This window comes from Littorina saxatilis, linkage group LG6, assembly GCF_037325665.1.
Source record: "Littorina saxatilis isolate snail1 linkage group LG6, US_GU_Lsax_2.0, whole genome shotgun sequence".
Lineage (NCBI taxonomy): Eukaryota > Metazoa > Mollusca > Gastropoda > Littorinimorpha > Littorinidae > Littorina > Littorina saxatilis.
The window spans coordinates 34,625,960-34,647,779 of record NC_090250.1 but is presented as its reverse complement, the minus strand read 5'-3'; the positions used below and the strand labels follow the sequence as shown (position 1 = coordinate 34,647,779).

At 43.5% G+C, this 21,820-nt stretch overlaps 1 protein-coding gene across 2 annotated transcripts; it reads right to left on the bottom strand.

The window, feature by feature from the left end:
• Nucleotides 1-557: 557 nt before the first annotated feature.
• On the bottom strand, nucleotides 558-20,888 carry LOC138969080 (sterol regulatory element-binding protein 1-like). Of its 2 annotated transcripts, none has more exons than XM_070341786.1 (17): nucleotides 20,747-20,888; nucleotides 18,266-19,122; nucleotides 17,519-17,899; nucleotides 16,328-16,442; nucleotides 15,884-16,036; nucleotides 15,301-15,507; nucleotides 13,951-14,135; nucleotides 12,531-12,792; nucleotides 12,222-12,388; nucleotides 10,302-10,464; nucleotides 9,425-9,515; nucleotides 7,154-7,266; nucleotides 6,558-6,690; nucleotides 6,146-6,317; nucleotides 3,621-3,797; nucleotides 3,054-3,165; nucleotides 558-1,845 (listed from the first exon to the last, which is right to left on the bottom strand). In XM_070341786.1, the coding sequence occupies exons 1-17, from the start codon at nucleotides 20,853-20,855 to the stop codon at nucleotides 1,610-1,612; spliced, it is 3,633 nt and encodes a 1,210-aa protein (XP_070197887.1). In that variant the 5' UTR covers nucleotides 20,856-20,888; the 3' UTR covers nucleotides 558-1,609. The 2 variants fall into 2 exon arrangements, with proteins under 2 accessions (XP_070197887.1, XP_070197888.1); XM_070341787.1 differs by having other exon boundaries at nucleotides 17,525-17,899.
• Between the last annotated feature and the right edge of the window lie 932 nt (nucleotides 20,889-21,820).

Genomic DNA, 21,820 nt, shown 5'->3' with positions numbered 1-21,820 from the left:
GGATAGCGGAATGGCGTATTTTTTGCAGAAAATCGTAATAAATTACGCCAAAATCGTAAGGGTAAACAGGTCTGGCCGCCTCAACTTTTACAAAAAGCCGGATATGACGTCATCAAAGACATTTATCGAAACTGAAATGGAAAAAAATCTGAGGATATCATACCCAGGAACTCTCATGTAAAATTTCATAAAGATCGGTCCAGTAGTTTAGTCTGTATCGCTCTACACACACACACACATACATACACCACGACCCTTGTCTCGATTCCCCCTCTATGTTAAAACATTTAGTCAAAACTTGACTAAATGTAAAAAGGCACTCTGTTTCTTTTTCTACTTTTTCTGTGTTATGTCTGCAGTGTGTGTGTGTGTGTGTGTGTGTACACTGCTTTGAGCAGGGTCTCCCTGGATTCATAACAATTATTATTGAACTGTCTTTTACCAGGCCCTACTACATTGTAGTTAAGTTTCTGTAACTTCACAAAGTGAGAGCAACAACTTACATTTTAAACACACACACACTCACACGCACACATTTCTGCACAAAACTCCATCTGTACAAAACAAGTCACAATTTATTAGCACACGGTCAAAACGTCAAGTCACATACATATTATTCAGGGATATGTACAATTCTTTGAAAAGTGGGAAAATAAACACAGCTGATGCAAATGATCATAAGCTCTTTCAAATTTCTGTTTAGCTAAACTTCTCACTTTAACTAAATCTTTGGTTTTCCATCCAACTTGAAGTATTTGGAACATTTCTGTCAAATTAATTTTCGGCCTAAACAATTAAAATGAATCTAATAAAAGACTTAAACAAAACATTTTAAAACATAAAAACTAACAAGGAAAAACCATCAATAACAATTTAAAACAAAAACACACAACAAAGACGTTAACATATATTTCAAAAGTGAAACATAAAATAAAACAAAAACTTATCAATGCAAGATTAACTTGCTGCCTATTTAAACCAATCATTCTTTACACATAACTGAGAACTCTCCAGACACTCAAGAAGTTCCACTCTTTCAACAAACTTCTGTAACACAGCTGCATGTGCCTTAACAAAACTAAACACGTTTTCAAATTTAAATGAATTCCTGCTACTTCAACACAATGTTCCTACTTCAGCAGCAACAACAACAAAAAGTAATCTAGAATCTCCGATTCTTTTAATATTTAAGAATATAAATTCTTCAAGACATTGGCACACAACCATACAGTTTACATCATCTTAAGTACTTTTTCTAAGCAAATCAAGTACATCAATATGACAACATAAGAGAGAAATGTTGCACTGTATGACATGAGGGGCATGATAGCTCAGTTTGTTGCTCGCACTGGACATTTCTAAGGTCACAGGTTCGATACCATGCTGGGATGGACACGTAAAAGACCTTGGTGATTCGACCACAAGTGTTGGTGGCTGAACTAAGCATGCTCACACCTGTGCAGCATGACTATTGTTGCTGCTAGCTTTCCACTGGGAGGAAGCGACCCGAATTACCCAGCAGCCGGATAATAAGGTAATGAAAATGCAAACATAACAATGGAAATGAAATGAATAAATAAGAACACTTTCTGCAGAACAAACGTCAGTGTCAGCACTGCAACTGAATCTCGGTGGTCTGTACAGATATGTCCATCTCAAGAAGCGTCTTCCGACAAGCCTGGACAGATTTTTTGTCACCCAGAGCTTCGTACATGCGGCTGGCTTCCTTGATGAGCCCGACTCTCTCCTCAGAGCTGTGCATCATGGGGTCAGGTAAGTGACGACCAGCCATCAACAGTGCTGTCGCTTGCTCCCTCTCAGGAACTTCACTGTCCGATGAATCACCTGAAGCAGAGTCACAACATTTTGAATAACAAATCTTGGGGAGCTAAATCCATGGCTTGAGTAGTCTTTTTCTAAAAGTTACAGTAGTTGGAATATTTGGTTCCCTTCTATTGGATACCACCACCATCTTCTTTACTACTGTACCTCACTGTACTAGTACAGCCCACATCATCCCCATCCCCCTACCAGTCAACCTTCCCCTCCCCCTACCAACATACACATTACTGGGTACAGGAATTTGAAGTGTGGATGCATGCATACACACAAAATGCTTAATAATAAACTATGCTTGGGAAACTGTGTTATGAAGTTTTAGACTCGGTCCATTGGTTGTTAAAGAGCATTTTTGGCTCACGTAAGTGTAGCCTATGCGATCGTAACTTTGTCTGTCTGTGCGTGCGTGCGTGCGTATGTGCGTGCGTGCGTGTGTATGTCTGTGGTAGAAACTTTAACATTTCGTCATTTGAAGACGTCACATTATGGCGTAAGAGGGTTAGACGTCACGCGAAGGAATTACTGAAAGTCTCGGTCATTGTTTTTTGAGCGGGCCGAGACTAGTTGGCAGTCGTGTCGTAGATTGTTGACACTCTCTCTCTCCTCTCTCTCTTTCAACTTCAGGCCCTTCAAGCGTTATTATTCTGGTTTGTTTCGTTTTGGTTTCATTTTTCATTGCTCATTTTTCTTTTTGATTTATCTCCCTTTCCCCCTTCTTTTGCGCTTGGAGGACATCATCTTCTCTGATAAGTCGTTTTGATATTTGTATTGATGTTTTCATTTTTTTTTTTTAACCTGTTGAAGACCATTAGGTCGAAGCGTTGTTCATTGTCATTTGTTTGTATATTTCGTTGCGAGTCCAGAATATTCGGTATTACTCTTAGTCGTGTCCCTGTAAGTAGGCTACATGCAGACAGACAGATCTAGATCTAGTGTCTCGCTTTCTTGCACAGTGTCACCTATGCTTACTGTGTGTGTGTGTGTATGTGTGACGGAGTGATTGAGTTTGTGTTACTGTTTGTCTATTTCTTACGTGAGCCTTGAAGGCTTCGCCTCTTGTTGAGTATATCATTGCCAGAGTGTCTAAATAACAGCACAGCAAATGTCCCATGGGCCTCTTTGAACCAAATTCGCAAACAAACATCTAAAAATGTCTTTTTCAAAGATATCGTCAAATACTATATCTTCGAGAAACATAACATCCCAAATCTCACCTCCACTGCTTGACCGCTGTACCCGGCGGCGAATACTTCTGTCCAGAAGCTGTTGTGTCTTTGCTGGGTTGGCTCCTGCCATCATGCGAGCTGTCGCTTCATGCAGGAACACCTGTGAAAAAAACCACAATGATTTTATTCTTTATCTTCACACGCCTCTAACCCTGTCAGATAATTAGGCCTCTAACCCTACGAAATAATTAGGCCCCTAACCCTATAAAAGAACCTTTACACCAGGAACATCACAGATTAAGTGGTACCACTGGGGAATGTTTACACTTGCAACTCTTGTTGTATGTGCAAACATCAATCCTGTGTGTGTGTATCTGTGTGTGTATGAAGGCACACAAGCATGCATGCATACTGTGCGAGTGATCATAGCAGGATAAAAGGACACCATGCACATAAGAGAAAACCTCTGATTGCATGTGTAAACTTTAATCTGTGTGTGTGTGTGTCTGCATGCATGTATGTGTGCCTGCGTGTGTGCGTGTATGGTGTATGCGTGCGTGTGTGTGTGTAAGTGGATGTGTGTGAGTGTGTGTGTACCCAATGTGTTTTTCTTACCTTTGGCAGTGCAGCTTTGTTGATGTGGGAGAGCTTCCTCAGGCTGCCGAGATCTTGCTGGAAGGCAATCAGCTCCACCTGGCTGGCAGGGTGTCCTCCCTTGTCCCCGGGCTGTGACATTTCCCACAAGTCTGTGCGCGTGGTAAGCAGCCAATCGCAAAGCAACAGCTGGACGCACTGCAATGCCAGCAGAAAAAAGTTAATTAATCAGACTAGGTAAAAGGAGCACGTGAACTCTGTGTCTAGTGTTAAGTTTACTTGCAAAAGAAAATGATATGCTACACAACAACAACAAGAAACATCATTGACATTTGAATTCAAGCTAGCGAACACATGCTCATCTCTTGGGGCGATTCCAGAGACAGTTGTGTTTTGTACTTTTTTTCAATTGTACCCCTCAAAGTCAACTTGCTTGATAACCAAAAACTGACACTGACAGCACACCCATACACATTTCTGCTTCACACAGAACAGAAGAAATCGATTCAATAATCTTAAGACTAGACTGATGAGCTCAACTCTGTACAGTAAGCAGAAATCTCAACACAGGTCTGTTCTCCTTTAAACCACCGTTGACACTCCAACAAATGAAGTCAGGCGCTGATAGTGCATGCCCTGGTACTTGCACTGCAGATGCATTGCATGTGTATAGCTTGATGCAATGCAACCTCAATGCACTACCATGACACACATCTCTTCTGTTGACACAAGATACCTTCCCAGGGATTCTTTTGCCGTTGGCTGTCGACAAATCACAGAATCTTTTTTCAAACCGCTTAAAAACCGTGTTGCCTTTTTGGTAGAATTGCTGAAACTTTTTAACCGTGGGACAAAAAGTGACGCCCGAAACTGTTGAAAACTGCCTAAACTTTTATAGCCATTTTGACCAACTTGCTGCAGAAAATAAATCCTGGCATCATCCCTGCTGTCCTCATAGCCAAGTTGTACATCTGTTCTCCGTTGCAAACCTATCCACTTTGAGACTGTGGTTCACACCATCTACTTTTTTTTGTTTTGTTGTTCGTTCATGGGTTGAAACTCCCATGGCTTTTACGTGTATGACCGTTTTTACCCCGCCATTTAGGCAGCCATACGCCGCTTTCGGAGGAAGCATGCTGGGTATTTTCGTGTTTCTATAACCCACCGAACTCTGACATGGATTACAGGATCTTTTTCGTGCGCACTTGGTCTTGTGCTTGCGTGTACACACGGGGGTGTTCGGACACCGAGGAGAGTGTGCACACAAAGTTGACTCTGAGAAATAAATCTCTCGCCGAACGTGGGGACGAACTCACGCTGACAGCAGCCAACTGGATACAAATCCAGTGCGCTACCGACTGAGCTACATCCCCGCCGACTCACCATCTACTGAAGTCAGTCATCTCATTTAGTACCCTGAACACAATAGAAGCCACTTATCAGCACATTTTCCACTGATGCCAACTGAAACTGTAAGAAGTTGTAAACTACCAAACCACTCAGACCTGGATGTCTACTTCAAACAAAATGAGACCCTCATTATCAACGTAAAGTCAAAGCATCTCAAGCAGACTGTTGATCATCATATCCCTCCAACTACGTCTTACCTTACTTTCAGCCTGCAAAGGCCAAATACTCACACAATTTTTCAGCCAGCAACAGAAATACTTTTAGAAGAACTACATCACCTGACACGACTCCAGAAACCCAACTCACACCACACATAATACAAGGAATCCGCACTCTCCCGAGAGCATACAATTCTGTGCCTACTTCTGGGCATTCCTTTGCATATCAAATCTCTAAATTCATTATTCCAATAAAAATGCTCTGACCGTGATGCTAAAGCCTGTCCTTAATTGGACAAAGTCGACTTCGCGTAGCTCACTTCGCGAAGCTACCGGAACTAGACTTCGTCGCAGTCCAAGGGAAGGCACAATGGAGAAGAGAGTTATCTCTTCTTGTCTTGGCGTCTCAAATCTTATTAGCCAGAATGCGCATGCGCGTAGTCTCGACCAGCGCGTGGTGTGCTTCTTTCTGAGTACTTTACGTCACAAATTGTACTTTACGAACTTGATGATGACGCAAGTTAATTGTTACACATAGTTATGTGTTCTATTTCGTTTACTGAGCACGGCCGGGACCAGTCGGCGTGAGCGCTGGGATTTCGAGTTTCATTCAACATGTCAATGCATCGCAGTATGAAATAATACAGGTAGGAGGTTAGTTCTTGTACTTCGGGTCAACCAAAGTCGATAAATTCATTCTTCACTACGGTATTGAGTCTGATTTTGTCGTCCATCTTGAATCGAAAAGCACTCTTCTTACAAAAAAACCAACTTCGTTGCGAGCTACGGCGAAGCTTCGCATGTCAAAACTTGCGAAGCGAAGTAGGGGTCAAAGTACCACGCCGCAGCTGCGGGTTTTCGGTACAAAGACTTCGCGAAGCTTCATGTAGTCGACTACGGGCTCAATTAAGGACAAGCTTTATGCCCAAACTCAAACTGTGAGCAATCACTTTCAACATAAAACCATCGGCGTGTTACCTTCACTGTATTTCTCTCTTCTTCTGGATAGATGAGTTTCAAGCTTTCTCGAAGAAGTCGACCGGCACGGTCACACTGGCGCAAGGTCAGACGTATGCGGTTCCTGTCGGGCTGCACAATCACTGCCTTGCGAGCTTTGTAGGCCAGATAAACAGATCTGGGCAAAGGATCACTGCAAAAGAAATGCATTCCTCGTAAAATCACACCTCAAGTATATACACATGAAAGTAAACGAAAGTGTGAAAGCAAACCCCCCTCACATATATGGACGCACACAACCTCTCCCTCTCACACTCACAAAGAAATGAAAAACATGCAACTCTCTTTCTCTCCTTCTACCTCTCTCCCCATCTCTCTCTCTCTCTCTCTCTCTCTCTCTCTCTCTCTCTCTCTCTCTCTGACAAAAACTTACTCAGAGGACTGCAGTACTGTAGGGAAAACATCCAAGAGGGAGTAACTGCGAGCTGCATTGTCGTCATCACCACACAACCAATAGTAAGCCACCGATACAACTGCCGCCCACCACCTGGCAACTTCGTCAATTGCTGTAACAAAATGAAATGAAAGCTCTTCAGTTTACAATAATATCACATTCTGTTCATATAATCCAAATGAATCAACATGTATACGATCTGGTAAAAAAATAAAATAAAAAAAATAGCAACAAAAAAAAAAAGATGAAAACTAAGGTCCACAAACTTTTCCTTATTTTATCACAAAACTAGGATATCTGTGCATCTTTCTTCTTACGCTGCTCTCCAACAATCTTTTTCCCTGTCTGCTAACATTTGAGCAAAATTTTCATCTAACTTGTAAGAAACAAGACTAAAACTGCAGAGATTACTTACAAAATACTGATCATCAAAATACTTTTTCCAGTTCATCTCAAAATGCAACTTTTTAATGGACATTTTTTTGTTTATCCTTCTTCGCCTTAAATTCAGACATTGACACAGCATTCTAAAATGAGCTCTCAAAAGAGAACACTTGCAGAGAGACTGGTCTTACCTGGAGCAGAAGCAATGGAAAACGTTGCAGGGGATGAAGTGTTGGGACCACTGAAACAGGAGCACTCCAACAGGAGTTGGGTGTACTGCATTGCTTCTGCTGGCTTGGATGACCTGAAACAAAATAGATCAGTTGGGCAATTAGCACACCTTTTGGTTTTGAATGTTCTTCACATGTTATGTCTGCATATACTGTTCAAAAAAAGAAACGCATAGTTGCTACTTGCCAAATTTGTTTTATTTTTCGAAAAAATTAACAGAAAATCCAATATTTAGATTATTTGTTTGAAATTTGGTATGGACACAGTTGAATGCACACACAGTTCATTTGCATCTTCAAATCAATCAGTCAATCAATACGATTGGGTGCCGAGGCTGTCAAGTCAGTAGGGGGTGTGACTGCCTTGAGCAGCAACAACTGCCCGGCACCTTCTGGGCATGGACTGGATCAGATGCCGGATATCTTGCTGTGGGATGGTGTCCCACTCCTCCTGAAGTGCCTGCAATAGATCGCGGTGATTTGCCGGCGCTTCTTCTCGCCTGCGCACACGTCTGTCCAATTCATCCCAGAGGTGTTCTATCGGGTTCATGTCTGGCGACATGGATGGCCAGGGAAGCACCTGGACATGGTGGTCGGTGAGGAACTGGGTGGTGAGTCGTGCTGTGTGCGGGCGAGCGTTGTCCTGCTGGAATATGGCATCCTGGTCAGCCAGAAGAGGAAGGGCGTGTGGGCGCAGAATTTCCTCCACGTATCGCTGGGCAGTTATGCGCCCTTGGACGTGCACCAGGGTGCTCCTTCCAGCGGTATTGATCGCCCCCCACACCATGACGCCTCCACCACCATGAACGGGTGCCTCATCCACACAGTTGGGCGCGTAACGTTCGTTTACTCTCCGGTAGACCCTCCTCCGACCATCATGTCGCTGGAGCAGGAAGTAGGACTCGTCGCTGAACCACACGTGTCTCCAGTGATTCCGGACGGTCCAGCGAAGGTGCTGGTTGCCCCACTGCACTCGGTTCTGGCGATGGTGGCGGGTGAGGACAGCTCCTCTGTGAGGTCTGCGAGCTCTCAAACCAGCTTCATGCAGGCGGTTCCGCACGGTCTGGTCCGATAATCGGTGTGGCCCGGGGAGAGCCTGGACAGAAGATGAGGCCGACAGGAAACGATTCCGGAGGTGGCGGAGCCGTATGAAGCGGTCGTGAGCAGCAGTTGTCGCCCTTGGTCTTCCCGCTCGTGGCAAGTCAGCAACGGAGCCAGTGGCTTGAAACCTGACCCACAGTCTACTGATGGTGCTCTGGGACACGTGGAAGTGCCTGGCGATTGCACTTTGACTTTGGCCTGCTTGTAAACGACCCAATGCAATTTGGCGGTCTTCTCTGCTCAATCGGGCCATCTTTCGTCGCTGAATTGTCGTCTGATTTCTTTGTGGCGAACAATCCGCTTTTATGGGTTTTGGAAAACATGGTGAGAGCTCAATATTCCCCGAGTTTCACGAGATTACACTGAAGCATGACGAGTGGTCATGCCAAATGAGCAATTTTGACATTGTAGCCACTGATAACGCATGCGTCACGTGCAGAGCTCACTTGTGGCAATGGACGAAAGGTCGACGACCAGATAAACATTTTCTGCAGTTTGGTGGATATCCTTGTAGCCATATAACTAAATTAACCAAATATTACAAGCTATGCGTTTCTTTTTTTGAACAGTATAAAATTAATCATTAACTTCACAGCTTTTGATTCAGCGACATAGCTATAACGTACTTCAAATGTTACTTCAGTAGCAAATCATCGTCTCCACCACATGTGCTTTGCATTGCAAACAAAAGAGAGAAGCTTCTTCTAGCTCCATACGTTTGGCAAATTTGGTATCCACTTGTGTGATATGAATAGCTTACATGTAGAAATTATACAAGTATCCTTTGCAGCACATTTCACTTAGAAGAGAACAAATCCAAGGGCAGAGAGAGAGAAAGCGAGAGAGAAAGCGAGACAGAGACAGAGAGAGAGAGAGACAGAGAGAGAGAGAGAGAGAGAGAGAGAGAGAGAGAGAGAGAGAGAGAGAGAGAGAGAGAGAGAGAGAGAAAGAGAGAGAGAGAGAGAGGGACAATGAGAATTCTTTATTTTACGAGGGTATCAGAATAAGCATAGGAATGAGAGAGAGAGAGAGCGAGAGAGAGAGCGAGAGCGAGAGAGAGAGAGACAGACAGACAGGGCTGAGAGGAAGAATGATGCAGAGAGATGTTGAGAAAGCAAGAACAAAACATACCCAAAAGGATCACGTGGAGACACCAGGGAGAACATGCTCTTCTCCAACAGATGTTCTCTGAAAGCCTGTGTCACTTTGGCAAGAGGATCAACTGAAATTGACAATGCAACTAACTGAAAACAACGACACAGTATACCACTGTTCAGGTCTAACTACTTTTAACAATCGATAACCATACCATACGCCTGCTTATTTCCCACAAGCTCTTTGCAACAAAATAAAAACTTTTGTCGCTCACTGTCAAAAGTCAGCATACAATGCAAGTGCATAATCATTCAACACACATAAACACACCAGGGAGAGATAGCCTTTGCTCTTGCTCTGAAATGTCAACAATTGAGTACACAGCAAAACATCCATTTGAAGACCCTGGTTTTAGGACCCTGCTTTCTGTTCATAAGCCCAAGTCTTAACCTCCTCTTCCAAAATATTCTCCCTCTTCAGGATATAATTTTCTGAGATACAGTGGAAGCCCCTTTTTAAAAAACAAACAATTTAAGATTCCCTCCTTTTTAAGACCTGATTTTCTCAGATTTTTGAAAGTTCTTAACACTTTCTAGCCCACCTATGTTGACCAAGTTTTTTTGGTTTTTTTAGCCGAAACCAGCTGTGCTGCAGCAGGTCACTCAGAATTGTACTAACTGTGTAGGAACTGTGTATCAACACGCTGGAATGCAGGCGTTAGATCGACGTTACAGGAAGCGACTGAAGTGACTGTGTGTACGGATATATCCGTACCAGGTCAGATAGAGCCATATGAGTGGGTACGGATATATCTGTACCTGGGAGACAATGAGTTAAAAGGGGGTGGGGTGGGGGGGGGGGGTGTTCTTCTTGTATCTGGAAGTCTTAAATAGAGGTACAGGTGTATTGTTACCTTTTGATCCACTGCTGGACAGGATGGAGGAGGAGCTGGTATCCACAGGTTTTCCCTGCACAAAAAAGTTGTGACCCTCAGGGTGCAGCAGCCACTGGATGTTGGGTGGAACCTGGTCACCATCCCGTGCACACACACGTCTTGCTCGGCTCAGGAAGTAGCGCTGGAAGAAGAAATCAGGGACATACTTAGCAATGTTAAATCATACTCCTAAGTAAAGAGTGCTTTGCGGGTCAAAATTCGTGTAAAAAAATATTCTGTGCTAGACTTATAGTTCTTCAAACTTGTATCAAGAATTTCTGATCAATGGATATACAGCAGTCCCTGCAATGTACGGCCCCCGGCGTGAGCGGACACCTGACATGTACGGACACATTTGCTCGGCACGGAGTGTTTTCCTTCTATATTTGCCCCCCCTTAAACGGACACCTGCAAAACGTGGACGCGGACACTCATTTTCGGTCCCAACAGCAGGTCATACCTCCAATGTACGGACAGACCATCGTCAAATTTTCACCACAACAAAATCGATAACAGAGCAGTCCGGCTCTTGGTACAAAGATCACAGCCGCAATGGCGTGACGACAGTCACTGGTAACTTGAGTGCACCTGTACCCATCAGGAAGGGGGGGGGGGGGGGGGGGTAGTTTTGGTCAGGAGTGGAGTACATGCGAAGATGCCAACATGAAACTGCACTGTGCTCTTTATTCTTGTCTGTTGGACGTAAACAACAGAAGCCACAGTCGATGAAGGTCCTGAGCGAAAGAGAGTGAAAAACCGGCCACAGTTCTCAGCATCGTGTGTCTGTGTGTAACCTTTTTCATTGACAAGATACTCTTGACCAGTGAGTCGGTTGCCTAATCTGTGAACCCTTCAGTTGTCTTGCTTTGTCAAAAGTTACGACACAGTCAACTGGTTTTGCTCTGAGTGAACAGTTGGAGCTGACCTCTCTGGCCACAGCCCCAAACAGTACATGGCTGGAGGGAGTGAGAGAGGGAGGGAGGGAGTGAGAGAGGGAGGGAGGGAGGGGGGGGGGGTGGAGGGGTAGCTGGCTAAACTCTGTGGGGTGTCCGGTGTCACTGCATGTCAGCAGGAAGAGCATTGGAGAGAAATAGAGAGGTGTACTCTTCCACACAATTTCCAAGCATCAGTTGTCACGGCTTGGGGTAGGCATTAGTGAGGGAGAGTGGGAGCTGTGTTATGTACAGTGTATTTCCGACTGAAGAGTGAAAAGTCACTGCCATGCCACATGATCGGCATGCATGTCAATAAAGCCAGACAAGATGAAAATAAATTACATGATTATGACATGCAGCTCTATCTGCTGCTATTTATTCAAACTGGTTTTCAAGCTTATTCTTGCAAAGCATCTGCACACGCTCCTCTGTGCTGTGTTTGTGTGGCTGCTTTCGTATGTCAGTGCATGGTGAGTGTGTTCACTGCCTTGAGGATTTATTTTATCTCTTCTTTTCAACACTTTTCATACAAATCATTTTTACAGAACGTTTAAAGAAATATTAGGAGTTTATTGTTTAGTAGCCACAAGAAGTGATTAGCATATAGACTCAATCCTGTTTGTGTGTCTGTGAGTGTATGGGGGAGGGGGTGGTGTGGTCACCCCTCCCGTGACCGGACACCTGCAATGTACGGACAGTTTTGCTATGGCCCAAGGGTGTCCGTTCATGAGAGGGACTGCTGTAACATAAACGAAACTTCACAGTCAGGCCTATGCAAGTCAGTTTCCACACAACAGAAATACATGTACTCATTTTCTCTTGTAACCAAAACCTGTGGTCACATTTTATCAACTAATGCTTCCTTTTGTGCGTTTAATACCTTTTGCTTATAGCCTTCATTCCTCAGTACATGTACCAGTGTTACCACCGTCAAATAAAACCGTCAAATACAAATTCAACTTACTGCAAAGAAATGCAAGCGATTGGGGAGAGCGGCCTTAACCTGCAGAGCACTTGTGGCATAAATCTCTGCCAGCAGCCAGCGAGGGATAGCCTCCTTGGCCGCTTCACCCATGTTGACCGCGCACATGGCAAGGTTCAAACCCCACAGGCCGCCTCCTTTCTGGTGACCTAGGAAACCAAGCACAGTTTGAGAATATAGAACCACATGTGAGATGCAGCATTATTTTGCATAATAAGTGACATCATTGAAAGGCTCACATGTGAGATGCAGCATTATTTTGCATAAAAGTGACATCTTTAAAAGGCTCACCTGTGAGATGCAGCTGGTTCAACAGGTGGTAGACAAGGGCGGCATCGCGGGCAGACTCCTTCACCTCCGAACTCGCAATATTGGAGCTACGCAGACCACCAGCGCGGGCAGCCAGCCAGCGACCAAGGTAGAGGCGGTGAAGGAGTTGACGAAACAGTTGCCACAGGATACCGGAGACGGAGTCACTGGTGGAGGCAGGTAGAGGGCGCCCCAGCGCTTGTAGGCAGTGACGAAGCTGTTGACCGGCTGCCGAGTAGTCACCCTGAAATAAACATGCAGGCTTATTAATAAGGCAAAAAAAAAAAAATAGGTGTGGTTACGGTAACATAGCCAAAAAAAATAGGGTAGGTAGGTAGGCAATCACTTTTTTTTTTTTTAACTTTTTTTTCTAATGTGTACAAATTAAACCTACTTGACAGGGAAATAAGTGTGCGGCTCGTGCGCTTTCGCTTTCATTGCGTTTTTTGCACTCGTTTTTTTTGTTGTTTTTTTGACAAATGTAATAAAAAGTTATAGGATCGGCCCCTAAAAATAGGGTAGGTCGGGTTACCGTAACCACACCTATTTTTTTTTAGGCCTAAACGAGAACTGGTAGGGTGGTCTACTTTAACATGTATTGAACCATATAGATTACAGAAATCACAAGAAGATCTCAGCAATTTACGCACATTTGCATTTCATTTTGAAATCTGTGGAAACAATTCAACCAAACATTTTAACACCTTGTTAGGGTCCCTCTAGTGCTGGGAAGGAAACAGAAAATGACTGAAAAAGCTTCATGTTAACCGATATTCTGTAATGAAGACAAGGCATCAAGGTTGTTTTAGTGGTTTTTTGGCTCACGTAAGTGTAGCCTATGCGATCGTAACTTTGTCTGTCTGTGCGTGCGTGTGTGTGTGTGCGTGTGTGCGTGCGTGTGTATGTCTGTGGTAGAAACTTTAACATTTCGTCATTTGAAGACGTCACATTATGACGTAAGAGGGTTAGACGTCACGCGAAGGAATTACTGAAAGTCTCGGTCATTGTTATTTTGAGCGGGCCGAGACTAGTTGGCAGTCGTGTCCCTGTAAGTAGGCTACATGCAGACAGACAGATCTAGATCTAGGGTCTCGCTTTCTTGCACAGTGTCACTTATGCTTACTGTGTGTGTGTGTGTGTGTGTATGTGTGACGGAGTGATTGAGTTTGTGTTACTGTTTGTCGATTTCTTACGTGAGCCTTGAAGGCTTCGCCTCTTGTTTTAATAAAATTAACAAGACAGACAAAGAGAATACCTTTCAGGACTCTACCTGTTGTTATAGCTCCAAATCTTATTTTAGATCAATTTATGCATTTATCATAGCTCCTAAACTTATTTTAGATCAATTTAAGCATTTATCATAGCTCCAAAACTTATTTTAGATCATTATAGGCAAACTCACCCTTTCCATGTCTCTTTCAGCCTGACTCCGGTGTCTCCAGTAGTTGACAGAAGCTGTGGTGTTTTTACGGGTGACAGGTTCACCGTACACCAGCACCTTAGCCAGCACAAAGCCCACCACTAGAGCGTTTAGCAGCCACAGGAACACCTTGGGGAACAGCCAGGACGACACAGTCGCCATCCAGCCTGAAAAAAAACCCACAAGACAAGTAAATAAACTAGCATCCAAACAGAGACAGTCACGCGGGCAAGCTATCCCTCAAAAATACACACAAAATCCCCATCTTTGGGATAAAAAAACTTCAACAAATATGACCACTGAAGGCTTTGGGAAAGGAATTAAATAAACGTCATGACCAAATCCAATGATCACAATGCTGACGAAGCCTTTTCAAAATAAAACATGTGACAACTGAATCAAGTACCGTATTTGACGGATTACAAGACGCACTGTTTTATAAGCCGCACCCCCGACTTTTAACAAAAAAATTGGGACGAGCCACGTATAGGCCGCGTCACAATATTAGCCGCCGTCGAAAAAAATATAATCAGATTGTGTCAATCAATCAAAACAACCAGGCAAACGAAAGTACGGTATTTGGCGAAATCGGCTCCGAGAATAAACAAGTGAAACAAAGAAGAAAAGTGAAAAAGTTTGAAGAAAAATATCACACACACAATTTGTAACCAACACACACATGTAGTCCCGCCCGGAATAAGCTTTTTTGGGATGATTTATGACTTTTGCGCACATTTCGAGCAGACAAAAACACAACATGGCGGCTCTCGCTCCTCCAACTATCTCGAGACACAAAAAAACGAAATCTCGCACGCGCGAGATCCTGATACATCCGGTGTTTCTCAGTACGCTATCTTGTCACGACGACTTGTTGACAAACGAAGATTCCCGAAAGAAAGAGAAAAGCGCCGAGTCTTGAGTAGAGAGCTAATCAAGTACCGGTAATCGCAAATCGAGCGAAATGAAAATCCGCGGCGACTTCCATTAGGTGAATGGTATTCAAGTTTAGGTAACGCTTTAGCCGCATCTTTTTATAAGCCGCAATGCAATTTTTTTTTTTTAAAAAGTCGCGGCTTGTAGTCCGTCAAATACAGTAGTCATATTGATATTAGGTACTTCAACTTTTGAACCCCACAATTATCTTTCTTTTATCAGCAAGATAACAAGTCGTTAACCAATTTTTGACAGGTACATTTGCTTATCTGTGTGTGTGTGTGTGTGTGTGTGTCTGTGTGTGTGTGTGTGAATAAAAGGGGCGAGGGGTACAACTATGCACCATGCATAACCCTACATTTGTATCAAGTTCAAACCCGAACTGTCCAAACAAATTACCTGGCTGCACATCATCCTCAATCCCCTGCAGGGTGCGACCGACGTGACCGCTGCTATCTCCCCCAGAAGCCCCTTGCAGCTGGTTTGCGAACAGCAAGTTTAATGGGTTGAAGGCCAGGACACCGAACATGAAAACGCACAGCGCCAGACGAGAACGATCCAGCATGCCCTGAGCCAACCCAAAGCTCTTGTCTTCCTGCATGGAATCTGAAAAGGAATACGCACACAAATTCTTTTTACTTACTAAGGTAGACGCATTTCTAGAAAGCATAATCAATTCAGCAATCCTTTTGAATAAGAATAAAGCATTTCAACTTTGTGGTTCTCTTGCAGAATGCTAGTAAAACCCATCAGAGATACCCTTTCTTTGCTGTTGACATGTCTGCTAGAACTAAAAAGAACTAAAAATAGAGTTCTGTCACTAAAACTACACAAGTAAAACTAACAACAGCTGTTCTTTTTCTCTCTAAAGGATTAACGATCAGCCAGTGTAGCAATCTTGAGGAGCACTGAAGTTCTCTCTTTGCTTTCTTTATGTCATGTTGACTTACATGTTTACATCACTAGTCTGCAATAAATTTACCTTCCATCTCATCAAAGGAGGGACTGTTGGGAGCTGAGCTGTCGTCGCTCTGAGGCGGCGAGCTCATGGGAGAACAGTGGTCCGAGCTTGGCGGTGTCAAGGCTATTGCCGACAGATCGATATTTTCACCACTCTTCAGCAAGTCTTCAATGTCTGGCGAGAGAAGACAAAATAAAGTGAGGTCAAAAGGCATTTCTTATCTTGTTATCTGTTGTGCAATACAGCCTCCAATGCAAATGTCAATGGTCAGCTGTCCATCACAGTTTTGTCCTTCTTTGAAAACCAACAGCATTCTAACGCTTGACTTGTGTTATTCCAATATTATGAAAATGAAAGAAGAAGACATCTTTACAGTTTGAACCCTAAAACCATGAAAACGCTGTCTTTCAATCGAAGACAACCCACCAAATCAGAAATCCTAAGAAGAAACAAAAATCAACTTACTCTGCTTTTTCAGAGCCAGTTTCAGTGCCATGTTCTCCTGTTTCAAACGGGCATTTGAATTTTGCAGGTAGTGGATGAAGTCAATCGCTTTCTTCAAGATGGCAGACTTGTTCAACTGAAAACAACACACAAAAATCATCTTTCTATATAAACGCTGCACAAAAATTATTGCGGCACTTTTTGTACACACACCTTCTTCTCTTCTTCTTCTTCTGCGTTCGTGGGCTGAAACTCCCACGTACACTCGTGTTTTTTGCACGAGTGGAATTTTACGTGTATGACCGTTTTTTACCTCGCCATTTAGGCAGCCATACGCCGTTTTCGGAGGAAGCATGCTGGGTATTTTCGTGTTTCTATAACCAGACCTGGGAACCCTGTTTTGCACTTGGAGTATTCTCAAACAAACTTGGTGTATTTTCAGAAAAATGAGCGTACTCCACACGGCATTTGAACATCCATGATTCAAATATGCTTCACACGCGTCCGTCGCACAGTTAATTAAGTTTACCAATACCTTTAAAACAAAAGCTTCTTTCAATGTTTAGTGACATTGATTGTAATCATGTAAGTAGTCTAAGAATATTTCTCGTCGTATTATTTTCCACTGACCGTACTGATCGTATTCTAGACAATCATGCGTACAAAATACGGTGAAATGGTATGGGTTCCCAGGTCTGTATAACCCACCGAACTCTGACATGGATTACAGGATCTTTTTCGTGCGCACTTGGTCTTGTGCTTGCGTGTACACACGGGGGTGTTCGGACACCGAGGAGAGTGTGCACACAAAGTTGAATCTGAGAAATAAATCTCTCGCCGAACGTGGGGACGAACTCACGCTGACAGCGGCCAACTGGATACAAATCCAGCGCGCTACCGACTGAGCTACATCCCCGCCCCGTACACACACCAATAAGTTCAAACTTGATGAGACAAAAGTGCCACAATAATGTTTTTGCTAGAAATTATATAAACGTTATCATCAAACCACACACAGACATACAGGTAAGCCATCATGAATGTGATGTTGATTTCAAAATACATACATGTATGTATATATTTTATCAATTTCACTGAAAGTAAATCATTTGTTTTACACTCTTCTGCTGTATTCTTCAAACACACACACACACACATTGAACTCAAGACCTACAAAAATGCCCAATATCTCTCTTTCTGTTGATCACATACATTTACCTTCGCTTCCGTTCCAGCCACAAGATCTTTCAGCTCAATAATCTTGTCGTTGATGCTCAGGCGGTAGCGTTTCTCGATCGCATTGTGAGCCGTCCTCTTCTCTCCTTTACATTTCAGTTTTGGGGTGGAGCTCAGACGATTGATTGGCATCTTGTCTCCGTCCATCATCTGCACTGGGATGCTGGTGGTCAGGATGGTGTTGCCGTTGGTAACCAGAGTCTGCATAGGACTGGAGGAAACATTGGAGATTGTGGCAGTAGGGACGGGGGAGGGGGAAACGGTGGAAGGGTTTGCAAGCGTAATAGCGGAGGTGTCAGTGGTTGCGGTTGTGTTGTTGCTGCCAGTCAATTTGATCAGCTGTGACTGTAAAAGCAACTGCACAAAAACAGAAACAAAAATGGTAAAAAAAAGATAAAAGTTCTACATTTCAAAACTGACTAATGCTGTGTGCGGGAAATCAGCTGTCTAAAAAATCTGCTTGACTGATTGAGAGCTACTGTTTGTTTAGGAATTTATGAAATAATATTTTCTTGTTTTAATTCCTCCAAAGCCTTCTTAATTGTACACTGCAATACATAGAACACCTAAAGCAGACTTAGCTCTTCATCAAAAAGTCACTTTGGCAAAAACAGTTAGTTCTATTCAAATTTCACTGCAATTCAAAAAAGCAACGACAAACAACACCAAGTTGTATGGAAAAAAACACATTAACAACAAAGAAGAAATAAAAGTATTTCTTACCTGTTGCAGCTGTTGGATGCTAACTTGACTGACATTCTGACTTTGAGCAGGGGCTGCAGCTGGTGCAGCACTGACTTGCAGAGGCTGCGAGTTAACCACCTGGACATGGGCAGGTGCAACATGCTGCATAGGCTGAGCATTGACAGACACCTGTGTGCTTGCAGTTGTCAGAGGCTGCTGCAGGATCAGTTTCAACTGACGCTGGGTGGTGCCTGCTTGGAGTTGGACGCCGCTAGTCTGTGCCACCTGGGTGATGGTTGTCATAGCCTGTTGCAGTTGTTGCTGCTGCTGCTGCAGTTTTTGTTGCTGCTGTTGGAGTAGTAGTTGCTGCTGCAACTGCTGTTTCTGCTGCAACTGTTGTTTCTGCTTAGCCAGCTGAATTTGCTGCTGAAGTCTTGCTGCTGCCTGGCATATCTGGTTGGTGTTCTGGCTGGAGTCGTTCAGCTCCAACAGAGTTTTGAGAGCAGACTGAGACAGCTGAGAGGAGAGGAGCGCCACTGCAGGGTCAAGTTCTGTGTCAGCGATGATCCCACCATTCCTCACAGGATCAACAGCAGTCTCTTGCTTCATCTCTTGCTTCATCACCTCTCCAGACTCTTGCAGTTCAAGCAAGGATTTCAGAGGATTCTGAGAAAACGGGGATCCTGTAAAATCTGCGGTTGGGGAAATGAGTTCAGACTGCAACTGCTGGAATGAAAATTCCATGCCTGGTTCCTGTTTGACCATTGGGGTGGTGGCAATGGACGCTGGGCCAAGTCCCAGTTGGGCGTCGTGGCTGCCATCATGCAAGAGGGGTGTGTCAAAAATGTCTGATGCCTGGTTGAGATCTCCATTTATGTACTGGATAATGTCAATATCTGCAGAAAAAAAGAACACAAGTTACTTTAAAAGACAGCACTCAAAGAGCTGCAATAAAACCGTAACCTAAAGAAGACATCCTATAATTTGGAACCTATTCATTTGTGCGTCGGCGATTTAATCGCAGTGGCCACAGTGATGTCTTTTTGATGGCGTAATCCAGCTCTATGGTTACGCAAGAATGTTTATAAGGTCTAACGTCACAATTCTCCTTTACCTCACAATTCTCCTTTACCGTTCTAGGGTTACACCTGAAATTGGATGTTTAATTGGCTCCATGGCGTCTTGCTGCTATGTTGACGGCATCAAATTATTTCTATGTCAAATAAACAAAAATGCATAACAGCACCTACTGCCTTATCAAATTAAGCTACCCCCTCCTTTCAGCACAGTTCGGTTTATAAACCAGCCATTCGGTCACAAAATCTGAAAATGATCCACAAGAATTTCCTTCAGCGAGTCAAAACAAAATAAGATCAACAACAAACATGAACAACAGAATGTTTGCACTCCTAACACCAAAACACATTGACCAATCAACGAAGGGCACCAAAGTCATTTCACAAAAGGATTTCCTTACTCAGAAATCCCTCTGATTTGGAGAATTTGTTTTCTTGTTTGATGACGCTCTGTGCTCGATTTATGTAAGGGGAAGCAACTGATTGCAAGTGGGTGTCAACGGAGACAATTAGGAGCGAGGAACGAGTACTTGTATAATTTTTGTAAGATGATCCACTTGTGATGTACACGTAATATTATTTAATAGTTATACAGTGGTAAAATCTAAGCTCAGACCGCACCAGCTTTTTTTTGACAAACAAAAACTATTTTGGGGTGGCTGGACATATTCCCGGACCCCTCACCTAGCCTACTTGGCGCTTTGAGTATAAACTAGTCCCATCAGATTTAGGTTGAGGGTGTTAAAATCAATAAATGATGGTCTTTTTCACCCAGTAACCCAGGCTCAACACTGCATCAGCCTTGTGATAACTGCGAACTAGGTCATGCCACACACTTTCAAAAATAAAACCAAACAGCACAATCAATGATGTGATAAGGAATTCCAGCAGTGTGCCTGACCCTGAATGACTAATCACCTGTGGCCTACATTGCGTCATGCAATTAAATCTCAACCTACACCTTTTTAATTTTACACAAAACGAAAACATGGCATCAACAAAAGAACATGCAATCTAATCACTTTCACATATCATATGATTTGTGCTGATTATTTCTACAGGCCCTACTGTAAATTTGCCAAAATAAACATATAGCACTCTCAATCCCATATATTGTATAGATCTGACTCTGAGGATCTGCGCCTTATTCCACGTCAAAAATAAAATGTTCATGTACCTCGGCGTCCTCGCATAAATAATCAGAAGAAGATTGAAAGTTCGTGTAAAGAAACTCTGAGAACACTTTCTGGTCAGCAAATGACTTTTCTGGTAACTCTGGCACTGTGTTACTGTTAGTCTGAGTCGCAACTAGTAATGCACATCTACTCTAGCCCAGTCTAGCCTCAAGGCAGACGACGCTGTCGTTACTCGAATGAAACAACCACTGTTTATGAGTGGACAAACTGCACAAATGTCTCTAAAAATATACAACAAGGTTGCTTACCTTCTACTCCTCCAAAAACACCAGCATCAAACTCTGTTGAATTTAATAAATCAGATCCAAGATCAGAAAAAGGCGTAGCATCGGCCGACCAGTTCATTTGGTCAGCCATGATGGTTTCTGTAAGAGGGTAGCGCCACGAGACATCAACCAATCGCCGTGCCGAGAAGCATCGGATGATTTTTCGTCACAGCTCGTGTGTTCATTATTCATGCAAATGACCCCGGAACCAAAATAACAAGGTTAGGGGATCCCGACGGGGGATTCCGACCTTATCGGGACAAATAAACAGCGTGTTCTTGTTGTGGAATGCTCAATGACAGACAAAACAAAACATTCACTAGTACGTCGATCTAATTGGTCTTTGTAGTGGACAGACAGAAATAGAGAATACTACATACAGCTTGTTGTGCTTACGTACATTAGTACTGAAATGTTTATTTCGTTCAACTTTGACCACGCATAAGCGCAGACTGTGCCATTTCTACTGACCTGGCTGGCCGAGCGGTCATATCTGGGAACTAAACCCGCTGTCTTTCACTGAAAAAGACTCTGAGACGTTCGCAAGAACCCAGTCCTCTACGGAAGAAGAAGAAGAAGAAAACAATGTGGCTTTCTTTTGCACTATAAAATATCCCTCTCTCTCTCTCTGTCTCCGTCTCTCAGTCTCGGCGTCCCTCTCTCTCTCTCTTTCTCTCTCTACTGGTGAAATAGTTTGTACCCTCTGATTGTATTGACCCACATGATTCTACTCTAATGCGCTAAGAAAATTGTTGTACCAAAAACCATATTTCTTATAATCTTCCATTGCTAATGCATCATAACATAGCATGTAATGCATGACCGGCACGGTTGGCCTGGTGGTAAGGCGTCCGCCCCTGATCGGCGGGAGGTCGTGGGTTCGAACCCCGGCCGGGTCATATAAGACTTTAAACTTGGCAATCTAGTGGCTGCTCCGCCTGGTGTCTGGCATTATGGGGTTAGTACTAGGACTGGTTGGTCCGGTGTCAGAATAATGTGACTGGGTGAGACATGAAGCCTGTGCTGCGACTTCTGTCTTGTGTGTGGCGCACGTTA

Bases quoted from the DNA above. Each gene is read 5' to 3' on its own strand.
- LOC138969080 (XM_070341786.1), bottom strand. From the start codon at position 20,855: ATGGCTGACCAAATGAACTGGTCGGCCGATGCTACGCCTTTTTCTGAT. The intron at 16,443-17,518 runs GTATGTGATCAA...TGTTGTTTTCAG, and splicing joins GAACGGAAGCGAAGGTAAAT to TTGAACAAGTCTGCCATCTT. The intron at 16,037-16,327 runs GTAAGTTGATTT...TTCTCTCGCCAG, and splicing joins ACTGGCTCTGAAAAAGCAGA to ACATTGAAGACTTGCTGAAG.